General features: G+C 44.4%; 1 protein-coding gene across 2 annotated transcripts in view; it reads left to right on the top strand.

The window, feature by feature from the left end:
* The window catches only part of GRIA1 (glutamate ionotropic receptor AMPA type subunit 1), a 304,530-nt gene that overhangs the window by 238,711 nt on the left and 37,939 nt on the right, over positions 1-27,880 (top strand). For both annotated transcript variants that reach the window (XM_060008478.1, XM_060008479.1), the window contains exons 12-13: positions 19,365-19,563; positions 24,820-25,067. In XM_060008478.1, the coding sequence (XP_059864461.1) occupies positions 19,365-19,563; positions 24,820-25,067 (447 nt within the window). The remainder of the gene's footprint in view (positions 1-19,364; positions 19,564-24,819; positions 25,068-27,880) is intronic.

Raw genomic sequence — 27,880 nt, 5'->3', positions numbered from 1 at the left:
TAGAGAGCGGTTAATGTTTCAAGTCTCAGTAACCGAAAGAATAGTGATGACATTTACTGAGAGAGGGAACATTTGTGGAGGAACAGGTGTGGAATGGAGAGAAATCAAGGGTTCAATTTGGAACATGTTAGGTCTGAGATGTTTGTTAGACGTCCAAGAGGAAATACAGAGCAGGCTCATGACCCTGGAGGTGAGGGAGAAGGTCCAGACTAGACTTCAACATTTTAGGAATCATGAACATGCAGTCTGTAAAGCCATGGGACTGGACAAGGTTACCTTGGGGATGAGCCTAGACAGTAAGGAGGAGAGTTCCAAGCCCTGGACCCTCGAGCATTCAGAGGTCATGAAGAGCCATGAAAAGGGACTAAGAAGGAGCAGCCAGTGAGAGAGAAGGAAAACCAAAGAAGTCTGGTGTCCTAGAAACCAAGTGAAGGGAGTATATGTCAAAGAGGACGGCGTAAACACCTACGTCAAAGGTTGCCACGAGATCAAATAAGGAGGGAACAGGAAACTGGACCCCGGGCTGTGGCAAAAACTATGAGCTAATGGAACTCACTGTGTTTAGGAAAGTGGAACAGGCCTATAATGTAAAGGTTATTTGTTCAATTCTTTCGGCAAAAAGTCTGACCTCAAGCTTCTGTGTCTTCTAATCAGAAATGCATTTGTATATGCTGGTATGTTATGCCCCTCTGCAGTCGTTTCCATGAGAGAAGAAGCAGGAAGCCAAGTGAAACCTTTGATTAAAATTTATATAGACTGAAGTTGGACAGAGAATCTGGGCAGAGGCAAGAGCCTTTTTCATATCATCGAGATGTGATGAATCCATATGATAGTGATTTATGGTTCCAGTTTATCAAGAAGACAGACTCAGCCTCTAGCCTTGCGTATGACCTCTGGGGTTTGGGGACGGCTGAACCCAGAACTCATTTTAATGACATCTCCCTAGATTCCAAGAAGCTTCATTTATCTCTGGTGCTTTAACTTTGAGAGTCTCATCCTGATTATCTTTAATGGTGTAAAGTACAATTCCCTAGAGTAAGATCTGATCACACCTTTTGCGTTCTCTTAATTTTCCAGCCCCTTCACATCTCTGAATAAGAATTTCCCTGAGAAAACAGAATGGACCCTCTAATCCTACATCAATCAAACTCAATCTCTCACCCCCGCCCTTCCTCAGTTATTTGCAGAAAATATTCAACTAGGCAAGAACAAGGTACATGCATAGCCCCTTGACCAGGTTTTGAACTAAGTTAATAATCTTAGGGGTAGGCTTTTGGGTTAGGCTTGAGCACGTATTGGAGATTATTAGAAAGTGGTCTTCTCTTTGGCTCTATCAGTAAAATATATAAGAGACCGAATTAATAAGGTCCAGGGTGTACTGGGTTGGGTTGGAAACCTCTGAAGGCTAGAGTAGGTCAATCTTCAATTGGACGGTAGGGGTGGCGACATACGGCAAACACACAACATATGATCTTAATCATAATAACAATTACTACCACTTTTTAACCAGTATCTCCAAGCATTATCTCATTTAATCTTTATAATAACCCTTCGAGTTAGCAATTTTAACTATTCCATTTTTACAGATAAAAATGTGAGGCTCAAAAAGCTTACAGAGATTGCCCAAGATCACACAATGAATAAATGGCAAAGCTGGAGGTCAAACCCCAGTCTGGTTGCAAAACCCACCGGGTCAATTACTGTGTTATCCTTCCAAAGCAATACAGTAGAAAGAACCCTCAGCCTGAGGCCAGGGATTTGCCTTCTAAACCTAGCTTCAACATTAATTTGGAGGGCGACTTTGAGAAAAGTCATTTAATCTCTCTGAGCCTCAGCCTGGCTTTCCTCACCTGTAAAGTAATCAGGACCACACTGATGATCCCCAAGGCACCTTCTAGCACTTCTGTCTCTGATTCTAACTCATGATATCAAAACTTTCTGTCCTCTCACGTGTAAGGAATGTTTTGATTTTTGAAGCACAGTCATCTGCTATTATATTTGATCTTTACAACCACCATGAGGCAGGCAAGCATTATCCCCTCTCTTGTGTTTTATGTACAGATGGGGAAACAGACTGGAAATGAAGTAGGTACCTTTTCCATGGTTCTCACATCTGCTCCCCAGTCAACTGCTCTAATATACCAATTATCTCTCCCTCTTCGTTAGCTAAAGCATTTTTCTCCCCCCTGAGTTCCACCCCATTTCTCTTTCCCAGGAAGATTTTCAATACTAAATGTTAATTGTTAAGAAGCTAAAAGAAAATACACAGAGGCCCCCATCCCCACCAGGGTACAGGGGCTGAGAGACAGGAAGAGTAGTGACGGTCAGTTCCAGATTCCCAGGAATAGTGCCTGAGTAACAGGGACTCTGGCTGAGCACCCATCCAGATAGATGAGAAGGAGGAAACAGTGGACATTTCTAAAGGTAGGGAAATGTAAAGACGTAGATGTCATTATCCAGGGTGGTGTGGTAGCTGGTTCTACAGCAGCAGTTGCAGGAAAGATCCTACTGGAATATTTGCTCTTCCTAATGCCCCCCGTGTCAGAGTACATTTACATTCTCTTCTGAGATGCTCCAACCAGAATCCTGGGAGGTAAGGGTAGGGAGACAGGATAGCCTAGGGCTTAAGGGTAAACTGTGGACTCAGACTAGCTGTGTGCTGATGAGAAGACACCTAACCTCACCAAGCTTCAGTTTCCGCATGCCTATGATGGACCTAAATCTTCCTTCATAGCATGTAATGAGGAATAAATATAGACATCTTATAGAATGCCTGGCACAAAAGAGTCACTCAAAAAATGGAGCCCTCAGAAAACTAGTGAGCCCTCTCCTTCACCCTCTATGTCCAGTCAATCTTCCAGGAGAAATTCTACCTCCTAAACCTACTTAAATCTACTCACTGTTTCTCCACCCTTGCTGCTACCACATGGTCCAAGTACTCATCAACCCTGATCTGGCTCCTGCAATACTGCTTTCTCATCTCCATGCCTCCATTCTTGTTGCCACATGGCTCCCAGGTCATTCTTCAGTCTACGTGGTAGAGTGATTTCACCAAACATGTGCATCGACTCATGCTACCTTCTGCTTTCCATCCCTCATTGCCTTTCTGCCACAGACTTTCTCCAGTACCCCAGGACCCTGCGTGGCCTCTTCCTCAGCCTCGTTTGCCATCACTCTGCACCCTCCCCACTAAGGTTTCTACTGTATCCCTCTGTCATTCCTCCACTGGGGGGGGGGGGGGGAGAGAATTAACCCTTTCACTCCCACATCTTTGATTCTTATTTTTTTCTGTGCCCATAACAACCTTCCCTGCAACACAGCTTTCCCCGGTAAGCCAGTTCTTTAGGTCTCTGCTTCAGGTCCTTCCCCTGGTAAGCCTGGAAAGGAAGTATCGTCAGCACAAGATACAGCACACAGAAGGGACTTGATAAAAATCTGTTGAATAAATATTGCAAGAGTGACAGCATCAAAGCTGATTCAACATTAACTCCTTAAATCCCTACAGACTGAGGACAAACTGGGCTCCCAGTCTGGGCCAGGGTTGAGCTTCTAGGTTAGGTCAGGACCCAGAGCTGTGAGACATACAATAATTGCAGGCTCTTCCCTGACATTCCCACCGGGTCAAGAGCACACAGGCAGTCAATGACAAGTGACCTGCTCAGACCCTGGAGGCCAGACAGGTACCTAAGACACACGCCCGTCCCATAGGCTTCCCTTCCTCACGTAAACCCAACCAGAGAGACACAAGACATCCCTTATGGAAAGAAGTTTTATCACATCTCTGGAAAATTCTTTTCTTATCAGCCATAGCTTTAAAAGCTTACATTTTCACGACTGCTGATTAGAACTGTCAATTTAGTACAAATCACTGGAAGAAGTGGAATCTCTTGGAAGGAAACAGAGAGACTATGAAACTACTTTGGCAATTTTCAGAGTGACTTATGAGGTATATTGTTGATGATCTTATTAATCTCTTTTTCAAATATATGCTGATGGAGAGCTAAATTCTCTATAATAAACTAGGAAAGCACATGCAAATCCCTATTAACACACTAGTTTGGGGAACACATGTCGGGGGATATAAGCAGAGAACAAATGGTTGCCATCTAAAGTGAATTTTGTTTTCAATTCTATGTTTAATCCAAGGAACATCTGTTGAGTGCCTCATACGTTAGGGACGACAAAGGAATCAAAGCTGAAGATCCTACCCCTGACCTCCAGTTGCTTGTGATCTAGTTGTGCAGAGGTAGAGGAGGACAACTCTAAAAACAGGCAGCACATGAGGCAGAGAGAGGAGGCCTGGAAGGAGAACATGAGAGCAGGGAGGGAGGAGAGCTTGTTCTCTGCTGCATCCTTGGCACAGTGTCAGGTACATCACAGCATGTGATAGAATTGCAGCAGAGATGAAAGAAGGATGAAAGGGCAGTTGGGTCCTAATTCCAATCCTATCACTTAGAAAATATAAGACCAATCACTGAGTCTCAAGCTCTTTATCCGTAAAATGGGAACAGTGATGAAAACTTCTTCTTGGGAAACGGTTCTGGGTAAGAACTCATGGTTGCCATGAATGCTGTCCAGTAGATATGCCCAGCTCTCTTCCTCTTGCGTACAGGGTAGGATTGCTCATCCCTTTCCATATTGATGCTAGGTGCTACCATTTTATTTCTTCTGGCCAATGAAATATGAACGGAAGTGGTATGTGCCACTACTGCGAAGAAACTTTAAGAGCCAGCAGGCAACTGGGGATGTTCCAGATGACAGCTGCTATGTCAGTCTTGGCTCCAGAGGGAGGGTTGAGGGGAAAACAGCCCCCAATCAACCTGCCTTATACACATGTGGCATGAGCAACAAATATACCTGAAAAGACAAAAGGTGTTGGCAATGATGTCGAAAAATTAGAAGGCTTCTTCACTGCTGATGGGAATGCAAAATGGGTGTAGCCACCATGGAAAATCGTATGGAGGTTCCTCAAAAACTTAAACATAGAACTACCATATGATCCAGCAATCTGACTTTGGGGTATTTATCCAAAAGAACTGAAATCAAGATCTAGAAAGAGATATGTTCACTGCAGCAGTATTCACAATAGCCAAGATATGGAACAATCTAAATGTCCATCAGTGGATGAATGAATACAGAAGATGTAGTATATACACATAGTGGAATATTATTCAACCTTCAAAAAGGAAATTCTGCCGTATGTGACAACACGGATGAACCTTGAAGATATTATGCTAAGTGAAATAAGCTAGCCACAGAAGGGCAAATGTTGCATAATTCCAACTATATGAGGGGTCTAAAAATAATCCAATACAAAGAATCAGAGTGCTATAGTAGTTGTCAAGGAGTGGGTGGGGGAGGGGGGAATGGGGAGTTGCTAGTCAATGGGCATAAAGTTTCAGTTAAGCAAGACAAGTAGGTTCTAGAGACCCGTTTTACAACATTGCACCTATGGGTTACTGTATTGTATATTTACAAATTTGTTAGGAGGGTAGATTTCATATTGAGATAATAAAATAATAAAATAAAAATTTTATTCTTGCCATGATAAAATAAAATTCTTGCCATAATAAAATAAAATTTCACAAAAGAGAAATACACCTGTTGTTCAAAGAAAAGATTTGGGGATCTTTTGTGATCACAGCATAACACACCATAGCGTACAGAACTTAATAACGAGAGAAAACCCTTCATACAACCTAGGGTTTAAACAAACATAATAGCTAGCAAAGGGACAAAAGAAAAGGTGCTGCATCGGAAGAGACTGCACCTGACTGAAGGGGTTGGGAAAATCTTGGAGAAAATGTCATCTGAGATGGATTTCGAAGTTGGAAAACATATCTGGGGTCATACGTAGAGAAGTAAGAAGAAGATAAGAGGTATGCACAAATGAAAGCACTCAGACTGGACAGGGAAGATGAGTGTGGCCAAGCAGTGAATGACTTATAAAAATAACAGTGAGAAAAAATAGCACGGATTAGGCACTTCCTACATGCCCGTATCTGTCCTACATGATATACATGTATTTATTCTTCACAGCATCCCTGTATTCATTTTCTATTGCTGCTGTAACAAAACTTAGCAGCTTAAAATAACACACATTTGTCATCTTACAGTTCTGTAGGTCAAAAGTCCAGTACAAGTCTCACCGCGCTAAAATAAAGGTAGCAGCTGGGCTCTGTTCCTCTCAGAGGGCTCTAAGGCAAAATCCATTTCCTTGTTCCATGAGGTTGTTGGCAATTTTAAATTCCTCTGGTTGTAGGACTGCGGTCCTTGCTGGCTTTCAGCTCAGGGCTCTTCCCAGCTTCCTCATTCCTTGGTTCATGGTCCTCCTTCCCTATCTTCAAAGCCAAAAATGGAGGATGAAGCCTCTTACACACTTTAAACCTCTCCTAGCTATTCTCTGCCTCATCTCATCTCTGAGGAACTCTCTTCCTCTTTGAAGGACCAATGTGATTACACTGAGTCCACCTGGATAATCACCCTGCTTTAAGGTCCCTAACCTTAATTCTATCGGAAAAGTCTTTTTCACCATAGGATGGGACACATTCACAGGATCTAGGGATTGGGGCACAGTGTGTTTGGGGGGCTGATTTTCTGCCAACCACATCCCATTTTGTAGGGGAGGAACCGAGGCTCCGTGTGGTTCGGAAACTTGTTCAAGGTCACCACCTAGTTCTCGGCAGAATGGCTTTTGCTCCCAACCAGGCTCACGCTAGAGCCTTTACTCTTAACCACTGACTTCAATCAGAGAACATAAAGGGGAAAAGCAGAGGACTAGGCTAGAACAGATGTTGGGGTAGGAATTTATTGTAGCCATCCTCAAACGGCAGACAAGAGACAGATGCTTTAAAGGAACCTGGTTTAAATGGATGGTTTAAATCACTGCATAGTGATTTCCAGTCATACTTCAGTTTTCTATTGCTGTGTAACAAATTACCACAAACTTATGAGTTTAAAACAATACCCATGTGTTACCTTACAGTTTGGTCTAAATTTGTGATCAGTCTTTTACAATATTTTTAAAGAAACACGGTTTTATTATTATAACTTTAGGCAACAATTTGCTCTATGACCACCACTTTGCAGAGCGAAGATTCTGAGGAAACATGATTTTATGACTGAGTTATGGATATATCCAGGATATCAGTTTCTCAAAAATGGGTGCTCCTAAAGTTTTGACATCAGTTTGTGACGTCATAGAATAAATGATTCCTCACACAATCATGATTCTGCTATTAATTAGCTTAAGAAATATCTTCTTCTATAGGTAGCTCAGAGGAAGGCATTCCAAATGCCTACATAGGAGTTTCAAGTTCACTCAACAAATGTTGAGGCTGTGTTGGGTTCTAGAGAATTATGAAGAAGTCTAAAAAACCATAATGATTTAATATTACATGATTTAATAATGATTTAATAATATAATGCAGTGCTAACAGTGCAAAAGAGCAGAAGAAGGAGTGGTACTGTGAAGGGGAAAACAGAAGAGTGCAAAGAAATGAGAAGTGAGGGGAGGAAGCAGCAGTCTGGAAGGCCTCTTGGAGGAGGTGACACTAGTAGCTGGACTTTTAATCGTTAAATACAGAGTCCATGCCCTGGCTTCAGAAGCTCTGCTTGATCTAGTCCTTTCCTCACTCTCCAGACTCATCCTATGGCTTCCAATTACCTTGAACACACGAAGCCTTTCCTGCCTTCAAACCTTTGCTCTTTCCATCTCCTCTGTCTAGAATGCTGCTCCATCAGGTTCTTCACACAATCTGGATCATTCTCAACCCTCAGCTCTCCGCTTAAATGTCACCTGCCCAGAGAGACTGTCCCTCACCTCCCTATCTACATCAGTCCCTTCCGTCCCTCCTCCTGACCCCCTGCCGCCCACCAAATTAGTGAGGAAAGATTAACAACAGTATTCAATGGCCGACAGGAGGAGGTATTGCTATTATCTCCGTTTTACAGATGAGTGAGCTGAAACTCAGAGGGACTAAGGCACTGTCCCAAGGTCACACAGTAAGAGAAGAAGTTGGGATTGGAGCCCAGGTTGGATGATCCCATAGTCCATAATTTTAACTACTATATTCTAGGTTTTCTATGTGTTGTAACTATTATAGGTATTCATTTAGAAAATCAGAAAAGAGAAGGAAGAAGGTAGGAAAAAAAGACAGCCCATAATCCAGCCACCTAGCTGACTCTTGTAGTACTTCCACTCATCTCCGCCAAAGTTGAGTTTTCAAATGTGGCCATACAGTATAGCCTGTTTTATAACCTGGGTTTTCACAACTGAAACAGCAATTGAAAACCTCTTGCCACAGCATCTTTCATTTCAGAATCGTAGTAGCTGTTTGTACCAGGTATCTCCTCTGGTCCAAGTGGCCAGTGAAGCATATTACAGCTCATCCTCACAACAATGCTTTTAGGTTGGTCCTGTTATTATCCCCGTTTCACAGATAGGTGAAACTGAGGCTCAGGAATATGAGATAACTTGCCTCAAATCACCATTAATGAACAGAAGGGGTGGAACAGGAGGTCAGTACAGCTTCTGAACTCCTACTTCATAATTGTCTTCAATGTCTCAGAACTGAGTGTTCCTTTGATGAAATGATTGGGAGGGTTTGGGGTGAGGGAAGGAAGGGAGGCTGTTCCCTGCCTCCAGGGCTGCCCTGCCAGCTTGGTTGGGGATACGTGGGTGGGAGGGTCTGAGTCTGCAGGGAACTGGGTAGGGTGAAAAAATACCTGACAAATGAGGATTTTCAACTGGTTATTTTAAGTAAAATAACTCCTTGTAATACGCGCCATGTGCTGGAGCAAACCAAACGTTAACTAAAGGAGAAGCACGCGCTGTGATTTTCTCTCCCATTTGCTAATGGGTCGGGGTCTATTTTTAAAAAGCCCACAGCATCCCACAATTAAATCTGCTGCCCACTCTAAGGACTTCAAGTGCCAGATAGGTTAGGCCACAGATGACCATTCAGGCCCTCACCTGGCCCACTGAGGCAGGGCCCCAGGCCCCTAGAACCCATCTCACTTCTGAAAACAGCTGGTGGATCAGCAAAGAGTAGGAGCTCTCGGGAGGGCTCTGGATACAGGGAAAACATATGTTTGAGCATTATGGGCTGGCCAGCAGGCAGCTAGCTATAAAAAGAGTGGTTTCTTCTAAGAACTTACCCCAAAATATGCATGTGGAGGAAGTCCCATTTTTAATACAAGTGTTGTGCCACCACTCCTTTGTGTCTAGGAACTGTGGGTAAGTGGTGCTTGGGACCTGACAAGGTCAACCTTGAGAGAGTTGGTCCTGGTTCAGGCTGGACCCCCTTTCAGCACAATGAAATCACACCACTGGAATTCGATGGACCTGGGTTCACATACAAGCTCCATCACTTGCTTTGTGAGCTTAATTATTTCATCTCTCTGACCCTCAGATTCCTCATTTATCGGAAGGGGGGTGGGATATGCCTACGTGGCCTGAAGAAAGCGATGGGGATTAGAAGAATGAATGTCAAGATTTTTATGCAGTATCCAGTTCCAAGCTGGCACTCAGGGAACAGGGGCTGCTGAGCAGTTAATGTGCTTTGGGCATGTTCTGGTCCCATCTCCACACCCTAGCACAAGCTGTCCCTGCTCCAGGAAATACCTTTCTTTCTATGTCAGAGTGCTCAAAGCCTGCCCGCCCTGCACATCCCAGGCAAATGGCTCCTCTTTCAGCCCAACTTTCCAGATTTTTCCCAGTTGGGCATGGCTTTCCCCACCTGTGCACTTTCGTAGCACTTAATCAGTGATTTCCCGTGCTGTTTACCCAGTCCAGGTATCACAGTTGCTTCTGTGTGGGTCACATTCATTCCATTAAACTGATTTTCTTAAGAAGAAACTTTTTAAGTATTTCTCATCAGGCTTGGTAGGTGGTCAGTACTCAATAAACATTGTGTAATCATTCATTTAGTCAGCCTATGTTCAATGAGCACCTACTATGTGCCAGGCACTCTGCTAGGTGCCAGGGATATAGCAGTGGATGACAAAGACCCCTTCCCTCTCTGAACTTCCATTTTAGTGGAAGGAGACAGGTAATAATGAATAACCAAATCAATAAGTGTATGATTATCTAAAGATCACATGAGATTTTGATAAATGTTATGAAAAAAACAAGGTAAGATGAGAGAGATGGAGAACAGAGACAATAATTGAAGAGGTGTACCTGAGGAGATGATGTCTGAGCAGAAACCTGAAGGGTACCTGGAGGGAGGTTTGGGACAATTTCAGGGAAGTAAGTTCCAGGCAGAGGGAACAACTGCAAATGTCCTAAGGTGGGAAAGACTTCGGTGTGTTCTTGGAACTGCAACAAAGCCAGTGAGGCTGCAGCAGAGCCATGGCAGTAAAGGTGGTACCAGATGAGGTTAAAGGTGAGCCAGATCAGGCTGACCTCGGCAAGGCGTCTGGATTTTATTTTCTAAGTGTGACAGACTTTAAGTGGGGTGAGGAACAACGTGATCCTACTTACAGTTTTAAACGGTCCCTCTGCCTATTGTGTGGACGTGGGTTGTACAAGGTCAAGAGAAGAAGCAAGGAAACGCGATGCTAATATCTAGTATCTAGAACGTTACCACTGACTATGGGGGATGATTGGATTTGATGGACTGGAGGTGAAGGTGAGGGAAAGAGATAAGTCAGCACTGTCGACCTGGCCTCTGGTTTGAACAGCAGTGGGGACAGTGGTGCCATTTCCTGAGATGAGGAAGATGGAGAAGACTAATCATTCCTGTTCAGGAGAAGGACTGGAGATTGAAATTTACGCGTTCTTAGCGTCTGTGTATATAAAGGGCATGGGCTTGGAAGAGATCATCTATGGAAAGATGGTAGACAGGGACGGGAAGAGGGCTAAGGCCTGAGTTCTGCACACAACAATAACTTAAGACTTAAGCGGAAAGGAAGAACCAGCAAAGGACACTAAGCAGGACCAACCTGCAAAGTAGGCGGACGCTGAGTAGAGTACGGCGCCTAGAAGCGAAGTGGAGTGTTTCCAGAAGAAATCATCATCATCTCTACCACCACCACCACCATCATCGTTATCATAGCAGCGGCAGCATCACTATAGGTGACATCTCGAGTCCTGCTGTATCTGAGCTAGATGCAAAACATGACCTGCTCATCAAATTCTCACAGTTCATGACATGGAATTCAGTATCTCCATCTTCAGATGTGGAGACTGAAGCTTAGAGAGTGGACCAAAGAATTAGTAGATTTTTAAAAATGAACGTATTGATCTTCATTCTTTTGCAAACTGTGCCCACGCTACACTCCCATAGCTTACCTAAATGGAAAATAATAGGAACATGAAACCATCCCGCTTTGAAACATAGCTCTGCAAATTCTACAACAGTATACACTAGCTTACAGAGTGCTGGGCTTTCCTTGGAGCTTGTTGTCCAACCCCCAAGTTCCCCACCCTGAGACTCAGCACAGGAGTCCAGGGCCCGCCCCCTCCTGCGGGGCTGGAACACAGTGACCGGCAGCTGGGCAATTAACATGACTCACTCCTACTCTGCCAGGGAAGCGCTGAGCGATTTGCAGCTGGTCAAAATGGAATGCTTTGCCACCCAGACACAGCCTCTCGGATGAAGTGGCCTCATCAGTGCAGACGTTGCATCTGGCCGGAGCTATTTACCCCAGTCTGAGAACCGTGATGCCCGATACCAAGTGAGCCTCTCTCTCTGAACATGGCTCAGCTGAGTAACTAGTCAAGATGGACCTTTTTTTCTCCCCGTAATTTAGAGACGGACTATCTGAGCCTCTGCCTTCATGCCTCTGTTTCCATTACTTTTTAAAAATAGCCATTTGAAGCAGATGACCAAGGGAAATAGGTTGAGCTCAGTGACCTCTCGAGCTCAGCTGAATGAAGGCACACAGGAGGTGTCCCTTCTGTCTCCTTCCTCTTGGGGATGACAGGCCATGCTTTTGAAATAAAGAAGAAATGTCCATATCCAACCCCTTGCCAGAGATGTCGTGGAGAGGAGATTGGTGAGATCAGAAACTGATTCCTGTTTAATAACTTTCCACTCCTTACACCGGCCCCGTGTGTCTACTTTTCAGAAGGCCCCCGGCCCTAGCACCTGCTCCCCTACCTCCAGCCAGGGCACTGCGCCAAACGCTGTCTGCACATCTCCATCCTGGCAGAAATGCTCTCTCTGCCAGGCACAGAGCTACATGCTTCACTGGTATTTTTTTTTTTCTTTTTAATTATGAAGAATACCTTTAAGATGAGTACTAACACTCCATTTTGTAAAGAAACAAGCACCAAGAGTTTCAATGACTTGCCCAATATCATACAACCAGTGAGTAATGAGGCAGGAGACTCTATCCTGTCGTGTGTGGCCCCTGAGCCCAATCTCTTAACCAATGCCTTCTCCCTTCTGCTTGAGGAAAGCACAAAAGTAACTGGCAAATGAATCATTCCAGTACTTCATCTGGGTGGTTGTGGGCAGGTACTAATAACTGGATGGGTGATAAAAAATGTCTAAGTCGTGTATTCACTTCCATCCAAGGTCTCTCAGACTCAGAGCAGGATTGAGGGAAGGAGTCACTAAATTATAGGCCACCGGCTACATCCAGCCTGCTGCCTGCTTTTGTGATGCAAGTTGTTTGGTACACGGCCACGTGCACGTGTGTATATCCTGTCTGTGGCTGCTTTCACACTACAACAGCAGAGACTATAAGGCCCGCAAAGCCTGAAATATTTACTACCCGGCCTTTTACAGAAAAAAATGCTGGCCCCTCGTCTAGAAAGACAAATCCAAGCTGTGAGATTAGAAGTATACATTTAAAGGTCTGCGGTGAATCCGAATCCACAACCAGGACAGGTAATGCTAACTATCAGAACCCAAAAGATGGTCCAATCAGATCTTTACTATCTTCTCCTGGCATCAAGTTATGCATTTAATGATATGCTTAGTGTCTCGTTAACCAAAGGAAAAAAAACAGCCTTTGCCAGAAGAGAGCAGCATCTAGCGGCCAGCATCTGGCTCCGGAGGCCACGTCTGGATGCATTCACCGGTGGATGTGGACTGGCATTTGAGCATTTCCCTCTCTCACTGCCTCTGCCCCCGTGGATCGCCAAATCCTATCACTTTGATGTCTTCACCTCTTTAGTCATCCTGCTTCTCCCAATTTCTGTGGGCTCTGTTTTAGTTCAACCCATCACCATCAATGTTAATAAATACCATAGATAATCACAGTGACACCTTAAATCATCACAACAACGTGGTTGGAATCCTAAGAGCAGGATGATCGTGGTGTAACAGGAATACAGAAGGGGCTGCTTGGTGCTCTGCTGGCAAAGGTGGGGAAGTTTACAGAGGAGGTGATATCCCACTCACCTTCTCCTTTTTATTTCTATCCATCTTGCTTCCTCCCACCCCTGCACCTGTTCTGCTTGGCAGTCTCCTACTCATACTTCAAAACCTAGCACAACTTTCTCCTCCTCCGGTAACTTTTCCCCACCCCTCTGCCAACAGAGTAACTAGCAAGCCCTTCTGTGTTCCCTTAGTGCTGCTTTCTTACTTGTCACATAATTAACATAATACTATAATGACTTTATGATATGGATATAACATGGTGATAATGGCTTTACTGAGTGATCGTTACGCTCCATACACAGCACTTTACAGAGAATCAGGTGTCTGACCACCAAAGCCCATGTTTGCCCACCGCCTTCCCACTTTCTCCTTGGAAGGGAAAGGCTGTGGTGTATTCACTTTTATCTCCCCCGTGACCAACAGTGCCTGCCATACAAGCAATGCTTGTAAAATGAATGCATAATCAGTATGGTGTATGCAATTCTAAAGATTCCTGTCTCTTGGTAATCCAAACACTAACCTGGGTACTCCTGTAAAGAGATTTTACAGATGTGGTTAAAGTCCCAAGCCAGCTGACTTTCAGATTATCCAGGTGGACGTCACCCAATCTGATGAGCCCTTTAAAAGCGGAGCATTTTCTCCAGCTAGTGGAAGTCAGAGAAATTCAAAGAATGAGAGGGATTTGCCACAGTCTGTCTTGCTTGAAGGTGGCGGGGGCCCATGGTAAAGAACGCAGGCGGCTTCTGGGAGCTGAAGCCAGCACCTGGCTGACAGCCCACAAAGAAAAGAAGACCTCGTTCCCACAACCACAAGGAGATGAATTCTACAAACAACCAGTGAGCCTGAAAGAAGACCCTGAGCTCCACATGAGAACCACAGCCCCAAACAACACCTGTATTTCAGCCTGGTGAGACCCTGAGCAGAGAATCTGGACACCCTCACCGAGACTTCTGACCTACAGAACTAGGAGGTAATGAATGAGTGCTGTTAGAAGTCACTAAACTTGTGGTGATTTGTTATTCAGCAATGAAAAACAAATGCAAACAGGTTTCTAATTCTGTGGAGATGGTGGTGGCTAGAAGGCTTTGTGTGGATCCCAAAGGTTCCAGGGAGCATTACAAAAGGTGAGTATTCCTGGGCATATATCCAGACAAAACTCGAATCCAAAAAGATACGTGCACCTCTATGTTCAGAGCAGCATGATTCACAATAGCCAAGGCATGGAAGCAACCTAAATGTCCATCAACAGATGAATGGATAAAGAAGACGTGGCACATATATACAATGGAATATTACTCAGCCATAAAAAGGAAGGAAATAATGCCATTTGCAGCAACATGGATGCAACTAGAGATGATCATACTAAGTGAAGTAAGTCAGGAAGAGAAAGACAAATATCATATGATATCACTTATATGCAGAATCTAAACAATGACACAAATGAACCTATCTATGAAATAGAAAAAGACTCACAGACATAGAGAATGGAGTTGTGGTTGCCAAGGGGGAGGGGGAGGGGGTTGGGGGAGGGATGGAGTGGGAGGTTGGGATTAGCAGACATAAGCTTTTATATATAGAACGGATAAACAACAAGGTCCTACTGTACAGCACAGTGAAATACACTCAGTATCCTGTGATAAACCATAATGGAAAAGAATATAAAAAAAGAATGGGGGCTTCCCTGGTGGCACAGTGGTTGAGAATCTGCCTGCCAATGCAGGGGACATGGGTTCGAGCCCTGGTCTGGGAAGATCCCACATGCCGCGAAGCAACTAGGCCCATGAGCCACAACTACTGAGCCTGCAGGTCTCGAGCCTGTGCTCCGCAACAAAAGAGGCCGCGATAGTGAGAGGCCCGCGCACCGCGATGAAGAGTGGCCCCCGCTTGCCGCAACTAGAGAAAGCCCTCACACAGAAACGAAGACCCAACACAGCCAAAAATAAATAAAGATTTTTTTAAAAAAAGAATGTATATATATGTATAACTGAATCACTTTGCTGTACAGCAGAAATTAATACATTGTAAATCAACTATACCTCAATGAAAATCAATTGATCAATCAATCAAAATAGTTCCAAAGACAAAAAAAAAAAGAAAGGTGAGTGTTGGCTGTGATCCAACCTCATGAACCGTCATGGGGTGAGGAAGTCCATGTCCATCTATGGACGAATCAGAAGTTGGTTTAAGAGGGAATGCTCTGCAGTGGCTGGAGTGCTGGACAGGAAATATGAAGTCCTGGGTCCTAGTCCCAGCTCTGCCAGTGCCTCACTTGTGTGACCATGGGCAAGTCCCTTTACATCTCTTACCTGCAGTTCTTTCATCTGCCACATGGGGGCATTCATCCCTCTCCCATCCACTTCACAGAGCTATGAATCAAGTTCAAGTATGATAAAGGTCCAACCAGCCACATAAATTGTGGCCAATTCTGGAGGAACATAAGGGTTTCCTTGATCACCTAGGGAGTTTGGGGAAGAGCTATGCCAAGTTATGAGACCAATAAAATTCAGGTGACTAGGCAGACCTTTAAGGGGTTCAGATTACAGCTGTGCCATCCCTACTAAGAAAAGTGATGCTTTGCCCTGTGACCCCCTGGGGGAATCATCATCATCATAAAAATAATGTCTTCTGTTTCAACAGCACTTTTCAAAGTACTTTCCCCTCTACCATTTTAGTTTCGATAGCTTGTCTCCATTAAAGGAAAAGAATGGACTAAGAGTTTTTCTAGGTCTGAAAGTTTTGGTTTCTCACCATGAAGTAGGGTTAGTCTCACCCATTAAACAGAAGTGGAAGACTGAGGCCCAGCTAGACAGGCAGTTTGCCAAGGTTGTGGGGCTGTAAGTGAAGGGCTGCCTCTGGGACGGAGCTGGGAAAATACAGAGTTCTTAGGTAGAGGCCCAGCTTTGCCTGTGCCAGGTCTGAACTGAAGGAGGGGGTTCACTCACACTCAAGTTCCATACTACAAATTGAATACAAATGAAGCATTGGAATCATGTCCCATTTTGAAGAGCCTATTCCCCAGCCCTCCAGTTCTTCCACAATGACAGTTATTCTGCTGGCTGTGAAGCAGAAGAATTTTTCTATGCTATCTTCATTAAGTAGGCAGGGATGTAGGGAATACCATGCAGGGTAAGCTCCTCTCAACATCCAGCAAATAAATACTAAAGAACAGGAAAAAGGACCCGTAAGCTTGGACCTTTCTTGGGAGGCCTTTGAGCTTCAACAGAGGATCCCCAAGTTGGGATACTTCAGCTGGGTTGCCATCCTGAACACACAGTTTGAAACCATGACTCCAGACATCCTGAACCACAGCAGGTTAGAATTCTCCTGGCCCTGAAAATGATTCCTGGGCTCTAGAATCTAATGTGAATGTAACCATCAGGTTCTAAAAGAGGTGGCATCTGTGCATTCACTTGTTCCTGAGGCTAACTCTGCGCTGGGTGCTAGATATCCAACATGGCACGTCTCACAGTGCGTGTGGTCTAGGGGTACACCTGACAGTCAATCACACAAACAGATGTCAGACGCCAGCTGCAATGTGAGCTGCACGGGGCTCTGAGAGTCATGTGCTTGGATGCTGAAAGAGTGATGACTAGGATGAGGGCTGAAGGATGAACAGGGCTGATGGACTGATCACGGGAAAGAGCAGCATGTGGTAAGGGTGAGAGCCTTCTGAGTATAAAGGGTCAGACAAATTCCAGAGGGACCAGAGTTACAGAATCCACGTTGTGGGACAGCACTGGAGAGCGGGCCAAGGAGTTGAATTACCTCTTCCAAGGGTAAGAGGAGGGCCTTGATGGGTTTTAAGCAACAAAGAAACAAGATGTAATCAACGTTTTCCAAAAGATCATGCAGGCTCCCTTGTCGAGAACTGATTCGGCAGAGGAGTGGGAGGATGGGGGGTAGGGGGGTTGAATGGAGGCAAGAAGTCCAGGTCAGATGCCACTGTGATCATCCAGATTTGGAAAAGCAGCAGCATCCTCACACGGGCCTGGACACTTGTATCTGCTGTCTCTTAAGGTGAACAGAGCACTGGACTAGTTATCAGAAGACTGGTGTGATCTTGAGTATAACTGTGTATTAGTCCTGGGGCACTGGGAAAATGATTTTGCCTCTATGTACCACATCTTGCTTGACTTACCAATGGAAGCCATGCATCCTGATCTACTTATGTACGATTTCCAATCACACAGTCTCGGAGATGGGAGGAGTGTTAAGAGGAAGCAGTTGGTCTCTGGTCCCACGTGATGCTTGGCCTTTCCTCTGTCTGGCTTATTATTGTGTCCCCAGTGCTTAGTACCCTGGAGGACCAAGGGCAGGCACCAAGTACAACATCGCTATAAATAGTTTATCACTTGAACATCTTCAGAAATAGGGACGCTCACTCTCATCCCCAGGATAGCCACTGTTGTACTACCCTGCCCATCAAAAATACCTTCCTCCTATTTAGATAGCATCCGTTTCCTGCAACGTCTGCCAGATGCGCCTCACTCAGGTCACAAGGCACAAGCCTCACATCAGACCTGCAGTGAACATCTCTCTCCAAGCCTTTTCTTCCTGTAGAGTCTCCCCTCTTCCTGAAGCTGTTCTTCAAAGGACATCGTTTTGTTGCACTCTCCTGCTCTCATCCCTTTGAACAAGTCTCTTATTTCCCCCTTCCTGTGAAGCATCTAGGAACAGTGTTTTCTATATAGCAAGCAATAACAAGTATTCATTGGATTTCTCGGGGTGAGCACTGTCTGCCTGAAGTGAAAAGGAGTCTCTCAGAAACCGAAACAAAGTAGAACAGACAGGAACATGGGAATAACACACAGAGGGCTGACAAAGTCTCAACAATCAAGCAAGCCAGCAGGCCTGGGTGTTGCTCCCAAGTCAGTAGGACCTGGGACTCTTGAGTTTCCTTATCCATAGAGCTCACGGTTTGGACTGGTGATTGCTCTCGATGTTAAGCATGAGGTTCTGGTTAAGCGTTGTCACCTCTGAGCTTGAGGCTGTCGGAGCACATGTTATAAAGGGCTTAAGGGCACAGCAGCTCCAGGATGACACTTCCTTAATAAACCGAGCAGCATGGAAGGAGTAATGGAATGCAAATAACTTTATCACTATCTGATTGAGTATGGCTCGATGCCATGTCTAGCCACCACATAAAATCACCCCATATAGTATCTACATCATTGGTAACATCTTTGGGAAGCCCTGGACTTGAAGTCTCCTAGCCAAATCCAAACAATCACAGTGGAACTCTTGGCTGGTCACGTTTCTCTTCACAGTTTTGGGCGTAAGGGAGAACAGGACCCAAAAATCAAGGATAAGTTTCTTGTCTCACATATGATTGTCATATTTGCCATTTTGATCCAGATCAGACTATCCTTTGTCTTTTATTTCAGCCAAATTCTCTTTCTCTTTGATAAGGAGGAGAACCGTGCCTGCACTCAACAGTGACATTCCCCAAGGTGGCTGGACGGAGTGCTAGTGTTGTCTTTATTTGCAAAATGTTCTCCCTTCCCTTCCTTCTAATCCATCATTTTGGCGGCCTTTGCCAGCCGGGAGGGCAGTGGCGAGAAGGCAGTCTGGAAACATTTCTGGACATAATCAAATGTGTGCGACATCTGTGTAAATGCATTGCGTCTATATATGTGTGCACATACATTTGGCATATATGCAACTGCTTGTAACAGGATGTTTATACATGTTTGTGATTTTTGCGGGCAAATGTTGACATATCTGTGTCTTTGCTGGCATGTGTCTCGTGTCTCGATGTGTATGTATGTGTGAGAGTGAGCGTGAATATGTACCTGCAGGGCAGTCTCACCCATGAAGGATGGCAACCCCACAGATCCTTATCCACAGTAAGGAAGGAAAATGCACAGGAGACTCTGACGTTTGGATTCTCACACCCTGCTGACAGAAGAGAAGGGTGCAAGAGGGCTTGACAGGTCTGCTGATGGGCTGGGGCTGGCCCTCGGCCCCTCCCCACAGTCTTCTGTAATTGATTCTGTGCTTCTGACACCTCTTCCCTTTGGGCTGCAGGTCCCTGTCCGGCCGCATCGTTGGCGGCGTCTGGTGGTTCTTCACCTTGATCATCATCTCCTCCTACACAGCCAACCTGGCCGCCTTCCTGACCGTGGAGAGGATGGTATCTCCCATTGAGAGTGCCGAGGACCTAGCGAAGCAGACAGAAATCGCTTACGGGACCCTAGAAGCGGGATCCACGAAGGAGTTCTTCAGGGTAGGGACATCCCTTGTCCCAGGGCACTTCCACAAAAGGGAACCACTACCGTCAGTAAAATATCCTTCTCATTAGCATGAGATTATAGGCAACTGCTTAACTGAGCGTAAGTCAGGGAAACAGACATTTCTCAGCTTTCTACGGATCCCTGAGAAAACTTCATTTCTGCATTCGTGGAAACTTCAAAGCTCTTGCATTGAATTAGACCCTTTATGTATACCAGTCTGTGCCAAGTTCTCCGAGGGCTGCAAAGGATATGACATATAATTCCCTTCCTGCTCCTATAAGGACCTTCAGCCTTATTAGTAATTGATTAGGAACAGCGAGGAACAAGGTCCCAACCTGATGCCCTTTGTGTCCCCTCCTTGGAGACTTTGATGAATAAGGAGATGTTATATGGGAAATAATGCCTGGAATAGGCAGTCTATTAAATAGTGCCAGGAGATACAGAAAATGTGAAGTGGGAGTGGAGGTGGTAGAGATGTCTTGTGGCTAGAGGCAAAATGAGGAAAATAATGTCGACCTTCAAGAGTCATTATGAGATGAAAAGAGGTGGACATCTAAAATACAAGGAAACAAAGAACAATGAATGGGGGCTCCATTTCCCATTAGGGCTTCGGAGGGTGTAGGCAATTGAAAGCCATCCTGAAGGAGGGGTAGGGAGGGATTGCGGCCACAAAGGATAGACCTGTAAACATCTCTAGACATCATGAAACCAAGTTAGATCAGGGTACGCTAATTACATTCTAGGCAAAAGGAGCAACTTGAACAAATGCTCCAAAGCAAGAAAACCTGTAGTTCCCTGGACTTTGGAAATGTTTAGCACAGGGAGTTACCATATGTTAATCAAATAAAAATAATAAACAATTGCTACCACTTCCTCAGCACATACTATGAACTGGGCCCTGTGCTAAGAAGCACACATTTCATGACTTATTTCATCTCATCAGAGGCAAGTTGGGGATTTGTTATCCCCATTTTACAAAGGAAGCTCAGAGAGGTAAAAGTAATTGCCCAAGGTCACACAGCCAATAAGGAGGAGGAGGAGAATACAGAGCTAGCCTCTGCATCGCCTCGGGCAAGAGGGTGGGGATCCTATGCAGACCCACTGGGTTCTCACTGCAACTTCATGGAGCAAACCCCAGACTCTGAGTGAACCCACAGGGTGCTGTGCACAGCCTCTTGATCGTGGGCTCTGCGTTCTGTATGACAGGCAGAAGAGGGACCAAAGTCCTAACCATGGCTGATGGAGGTTCCAAGACTAAAATCATTCATTTTCAACATATTGGAGCAAGAAGGTAACTTACGGGTCACTTGGTCAGAGTCGTCATTTTAGAAAGAAACATGACTTGCTTAGGCTAACCCAACCAGTTAGTAGAAAAAGCACTTGTAATCTTGTTACAATTCTCTGACATCTTTAGCCTGCAACCAGAGTATGAAGGAGATGCCCGATATCTGTCCATAAAGCCAGTTCTATGCCCCAGGCCCTGCTGATGCAGTCGGGGAACCACCCAATCTGTCCACTCATTATATACCCATGATCTCCACCCCGGTACATTCGCATGTTACAGCCCCCGAAGCCCCTTCCCATCCATGGTCTCCTTTATGTTCCACCCGTGACCTAAGGCAGAACAGGGGTTGTGTGTCCACGCTGCAGGCAAGAATTTGAGATGCAGGGAATTCATGATGCAAGTGTCGGGGAGGGGTACAAAATCTGAATTTCCTCATTCCGACCCAAATATTCTTGCACTGAACCACACTGTCCTAATGGATGGTGTCATTAATAATTTTTTTTTTAAAGATCGCTCAAGTTACTAGATAGGCCCATAGACAAATCCAGTCTAACCCTCCACTCTTGTAGTTGGGGAAAGTGAGGTCCAAAGAAGAAAATGTGCATGTCCTAGCTAATTCAGAGGCACAGCTAAGACTTAAGACTTCCACGTTCTGTTAATAACTATGGAAATACACATATTACTAGCTCTTGTCCAGAGCACTGTGCTAGGCATTTAGAACCAAGGCAGTGCATATTCGACAAGCTCTGTGCCCTAGCCAGGCTTACCTCATTACACTAGGCAAATAGGTTGTATCAACAGTTCACTCTGATTGGTCAAGAGTGCTTGCCTGGAGTTCTATGTTAACAGGGATTCTGAGGTCACATCGGGCTCAGTATGAAAGAATTCTTTAATTGCTATCAATGTCTGCCATGTATATAGAAGGGAAACTGGTACCAAGCCAAACATGTATGGGGCATTTCTACCCTAAAGTCCAACCAGAAGAAAAGTCATAAGTATTAGTAGTAATTGCACCACTTACGGAACACCTGCTACATGCCAGGCATTGGGGTATGCCCTTTACCACTTTAAAGTGTTCTATCCTCATATAATCTCCATGGCGACACTGTGTAGTGAGTCCATATTATCGCCATTGTCAGGAGAGAAATACTGAGGCTCAGAAAGGTTATGTTACTTGCCCAGAGTCCTGCAGCCAGTGGAACATAAAGCAGAAAACGAGGGAGACAGCTAGTCGTAGTGTAAAGGTACTAGGGGTGCAGTCAGGAGATGAGGTTTTACTCCTCCTGGCTCTGCCACTAACAAGCTACGTGACTTGGACAGTTCATTGCCACATTGTGGGCCTCGGTTTCTTCACCTGTAAAAAAAAAAAAAAAAAAAAAAAAAGTGCTGCTGACCCGATGTGTCCTGTGAGCCCTTCCATCTCTGTGACGCTGACCTTGAGAATTATCCCACCAGGACCTTGGTGGGTGGGGAGACAAGGTCACCTACCACCCCCATAAGGCAGAAGGAGGGAATAGGGCAACAAGAATTCTACTTCTGAACAGTCTGGCTTTTCATCCCCGTGGCAGCCCAGAGCTTCTCGGCAGCCCCAAGCCAGAGTCACTTAATCCTCCACCGACAGTTTAATTAAGATGTGTGAAGGGCTGTGGGAGCTGCGGATGAGGAGGGAGATCCAGGAACAAATACCCCAAGCCTGTTTCCAATCCTCCCTGCCACTCGCATTGCCTTCGCATTCCTGGAGATGACATTTTCCTGATAGTTCTACTCTGAGCGACTGTGAGTGCAGCCTTGGCATTGGGGGCACTGGGGTGAGGCTGAGGGGACATATTAATTTTCTGCATACTGTGGCGCAGAGCGCTCTGCAGCTCTGCCTGTCAGCAGCCCAGTGTTCCCCCGCTGTGAGCATCCTGCCAGGTCACATTGCATCTTGCAATTGCCCTGCTGCGTGTCTTGCTGGTTTTGTGCCTGGAAGATGATCCGCAAATCTGGTCACAGCTGAATTTATCTATTTCCCTGTTTCCTGTGAGAGAATATTCAATACGTTGTAGATGCTACGATTGGTCTCGGATATTTCTTTCCCTAACTTTGATAATCCTCCCTCCCTTTTCTCCTTTCTTTTTTTTTTTTTCCTCACCTGGACACTGTTGCTTGAATGATAAATATTCACGTAAAGAACCAAATATTTCAAGCTAGCAAGGAACGTAAAGGTTACCATGTCCTAACTCCTTATAGAACAAATGAGGAAAGTTAGCAATAGAACCAAGACTATCACCCAGGGTTCCTCACCCCCAGGCCAGTGTCCTTCCCAGATTGTAAACCATCTAGTGAAACAAATCATCTCATTTATCTAATTATAGACTATCTTACAATTCACTCTACCGAACGCTTCCCTGACATTCTCAGTAACGATCTCCATTCATTTTTCCTTGAGACCTAGAGTTTTTCTGGGTCCAAATATCTTTATTGGCTCAAGCAACAAGCTAACTGCATATCAATATTTTGCCAACGCTTGTTGATATCAAGAAAATAAACCTGATATTGTGTGCAAAGAATAATGACATATTGCATGTATAATGATAATTTTATACTAAAGAAATCTGTAATCTATATATCAACCACTAGATTACATAGGTGGCCTAACTCTAGTAGTAACTGTCTTTAAAAAAATAGTCCCTTACGTGAGTTTAACACTTGTCCATTTACAAAGCATTTTCAAAAGCCAGATACCAGTAGCCCTAAAATACATCTACCTGTTGGGGAAAGGATGCTTTTTAGGAAGAGCATCACATGTGAGAGGGTGGATTTGTGGTCCTAGACCATGGGCCCTCACTAAGAACCTACTAGATAGATGCAAGGTTAGACTCTGTGCAGGACCCACAGAAGGGAAGACGTCCCCTACCCTCAGGTAGTGTTCACAAACTTGAGACCTAAGCCCAGGTGTGAATGGCTCTCAATCCTAAAAGTCTAGCTTGGACATGCAGTGAGTGCCTGGACAATGTGTCCTAGAGGAACATCAGTCCTCACAATATTCCTTCTAAAGTGAGGGCCACACAGCGCATACAGATGAATCACCTAGGGAACTTCTGAAGAAGATTTATTCTAGGCTCCATCCAACACCTGCTGCATCAGAATCTCTAGGTTTAGAGCCAGGGGGTCTGCATATTTACAGTCTCTATACATGATTCTGGTGCCCACTAGAGTTTGAGAACTACTGTCCTTGGAACAGAGATAGTCTCAGAATACGCAGGATTTGTTCTGATCTGTGAGATGCTGAGTAGGATGTGGCTGGAGAGAACCAACATATCCAGGGGAGTGAACAAATGAGGCAAAGTCACAAAGGAAGGAAGGCCCAAAATGAGTTCAGGAGGAAATGAGGAAAGCAGCTTGGCTGGAGGTAGAGGCTTTTGAAATGTAAGCAGAAGACAGTATTAAGTCCCAAGTTATTAACTTGATCAGACAACAATTTGCATTCTGAGGGCCAGTCTTGCAATACGGGATGACTGGAACTTGGCACCTATGATCTATTAGAAATTCTTTAGTGTTGTCCTTTAACGATGAAATCAGACTCCACCTATATCGTCAGCTCTCCACTTCTTCAGGGCTCTGTGAATATGACCTTATTGAACAACAGATAGGTCCTCTGATGTCTTGAAAAGTCAGACAGAGCCCCAGTTTCTTAACTCTCCCCATATTTAAGAGGGCTATAACTATCAGCAGTAATTAAAAGATTCTGAGTTCTCCTATTCATTCTGTATTTGCAAGATATTTGTACTTTGAAGCCTACTGGTACTAATTAGAGCCTCTTATTTTGCAATCACCGATAATTTGTTTCTTCCTGAGCTAATCTCGCTCATGAATGTGTGATCAAGCCACACCTGGCTCTTCATTATTGTGTGTGGGCCGACCTCCATGCCACCACGCACAGCCAGCGCTTAATTCCAGCTTCGTTCCTGTCCCCTGCCAGAGGTCTAAAATCGCCGTGTTTGAGAAGATGTGGACGTACATGAAGTCAGCAGAACCATCTGTGTTTGTGCGGACCACGGAGGAGGGGATGATCCGAGTAAGGAAATCCAAAGGCAAATACGCCTACCTTCTAGAGTCCACCATGAATGAGTATATTGAGCAGCGGAAACCCTGTGACACCATGAAAGTGGGAGGTAACTTGGATTCCAAAGGCTATGGCATTGCGACGCCCAAGGGGTCTGCCCTAAGGTAAGTAGCCAAGATCTGCTTCCTTGGTACTCCCTCTCCCCTCCCTACCTCAGAAAGGAAGCTGCTGTGCCTGCCACATGGCTCCAGGGCCACAGTGGGAGCTGTCAAGAGGTCTCTTCTTAGACACCTGTGGGCCTGGGAGATACCAGCCACCCAAGACCTTCAGCCCTGAGGTTGGAAATTGACCCGGTGGCCTCAGCTTGCTCTGACTGTTGCTGCCCGTGTGTCCCCTTCCCACGCCTCGCCTTACCCCTCCAAGTGGTAAACACTGATGAACCTTGTGTTTCTGTTGTGTGATCTGTAACACACCAGCCTTTACCAGACACCTCCACATCCTACTAGGCCACGAACAGGGCTCTCCAGCAACCTGGATTCTTTGACAGCAGGTGGTTTGTAATGTTTGTCTCCAAAGAAGCAAGTACATGGTCCAAATGAAAAATCAAGTCATTTGAGTCCTGAGATTCCAGCTGTGGAAATCAAAACAGCACCAAGCGAGTGGTCGCACCCATTCTTTCCTAGATGCTGATGTCTTTAGCAAGAAACAGGTATTTAAGTAAAGAAGCAAAGTGGACTTTATTTTCACATAAAGAAGCTCTGGTATACATTCCAAACAGCTAAGGCAGAGTCCTGTAAAATTAAAGTCAAAACACCTAGATTTAACTCTGGGATTTACTACTGACTGTCTTACAAAAGGTGAGACATATCATCTCCCGACCTTCAGTATCCTCATCTATAAAGAGAGGATAACTCGCATCCTTTCCTAGGTCCAAAGTGGTTTTAAGTTCAAATGGGATCATCTATATAGAAGGTAAATGAAAGCAATAGTGTAACGTCACCTGTAAGACACTGTGTCAATTACAGAGTGATTAAATCACTTTAGGGAAGGGTAGCATTCAAGGAAAGGTGAGACTGTTTTAAAAGGTTGTAAAAAGATGGAGAGAGGTTCCTAACCCATTTTGACATGACATCCAGAGCCACCTCTGCCTCCACTTCATTCATTTATTCCAATAATATTGATCCCTACAACCTTCTAGGCACTAGGCTAGGAACTGCAGCTACAGTTTGGGGGTAAGACATACATAGTCCGGGTCCCATGGAACTACATTCTTGCAGGGAAGAAAGGCATTAAACAGATGATTATTGTTTAATGGTTCATGACAATTATGATACTCTATAAAAGGGGACCTAGAGGACACCTACTTCCAGCAATTTGGCAGAATAAAACCCCCACTATTAAACACCTAGATATGCTGGAGAAAGATATAACAAATACACTTTTAAATGCAAGTTAAGAAATCTCTAGGTCAAAAAGGGAAAAGGAAACCAAAACCACAGTAAAAAGCATAAACTAATTATTCTGGGTCTGCCCTAAGCAAGGCAAAGTTATAAATTATGTGACAACATACATGAGCAAGAATAAGAAGTACAAGTAAAAACATAAAAGTAATCAAAAATACTTTTAAAAGAAAAAGACACTATCATAAAAGATAAGATGTATTTGGAAAAGTATCAATTAGGACTTACAGAAGTGAAAAAAAATGTAGTCATTAATATAAAATCTCAATTTTAAAAGAGTTAAACAGCAAATCAGAGTTGAAGAGAAAATTAGTGCACTAGAAAAAAATAGGAGACGATTCCCTAGAATATCACACAGAGAGATAAAAAGATAGAAAATATACCAAAGAGGCTAAGAGACATGAGACAGAAAAAAATGCCAGGTGCGTCTTCTTTAAGTTCCATATGGAGACAAGAGACGATGAAGTAGAGGTAATATATGAAGGGAATTTTCCAAAATTTATGGATAACATAAATACTCAGATTCAAAAATTATGAGTCCCAAGCAGGATAAACAGATGAAAATCAGCAGCTGATTCAACTGAAACTGCAGAACAATAAAGACACAGAGAAGATCTCAAATACACCCAGAGATAACAAGGTCCAACTGGTGTGCAGGATAGGTAGGATGTGGCTGAGAAGACTTTTCCAAGGATGCTTTTTTTCCAAGCTGAAATATGACAGATTAACAGGAGCTAACTAAGTATAGTGAGGGGAGAGGAAGAGAAGAACAGTCCAGGCAGAGGGAACAGAACGTGCAGAGACTCTAACTAAAAGAAGCTAAGTACTCCTGGAGCACGGGTAATAAAGAGGAGAAAAAGTTAAGCTACGATTGGAGAATAATGAAATGCAGACAGATTTTGTACAGGATTTTTGTCCGTATTTGAAGAGCAATGAAAATACATTGAAGAATTGTAAGCAACTGTCCAAATATCAGGAAATAACGATATCTGTAGGAGTGTAAAAATAATTGTATGTGACCTAATAAAGGGAAACCAAATAGCCCAGTATTTATTAATCATGCATTTCTGTCTGCAAGAACTTAAAAATCTCTTTGTACAAGTTTAGGCAAAGTTCAAAGGGGATTCAGAGGATAGTGGTTGGCAAGGAAAGAAACTTTTAGGTCTTATAGAACATCACCCTAGAAAGGCCCAAAGTAGAGAATGAGTTCTTATAGGTCCAGGAACACCAACGATGCTGCAGTATTACAATTAATGAAGGCTTTATGGGTCAGGGACATCATTTGATCTAAATATTTAGATGCAAAGTTGAAAAAAAAAAAAAAGGCTACAGAAGGTGACACGATTTGCCCACTCAATACATTACTTCCACCACCCTACCCTATCCATGGGTGCCTGGAACATGGTGACAAACTCAGTAATGTGAACGTAAATCTCCGGTCATCTGGGACTCAAATTACTTCCCACTACAATAAAAGCTACCATTGAGTGACTGCCTACCACATGCCACACGCTGTG

Source organism: Delphinus delphis, chromosome 3 (assembly GCF_949987515.2).
Source record: "Delphinus delphis chromosome 3, mDelDel1.2, whole genome shotgun sequence".
NCBI lineage: Eukaryota > Metazoa > Chordata > Mammalia > Artiodactyla > Delphinidae > Delphinus > Delphinus delphis.
This window is presented reverse-complemented; position numbering and strand designations above follow the sequence as displayed.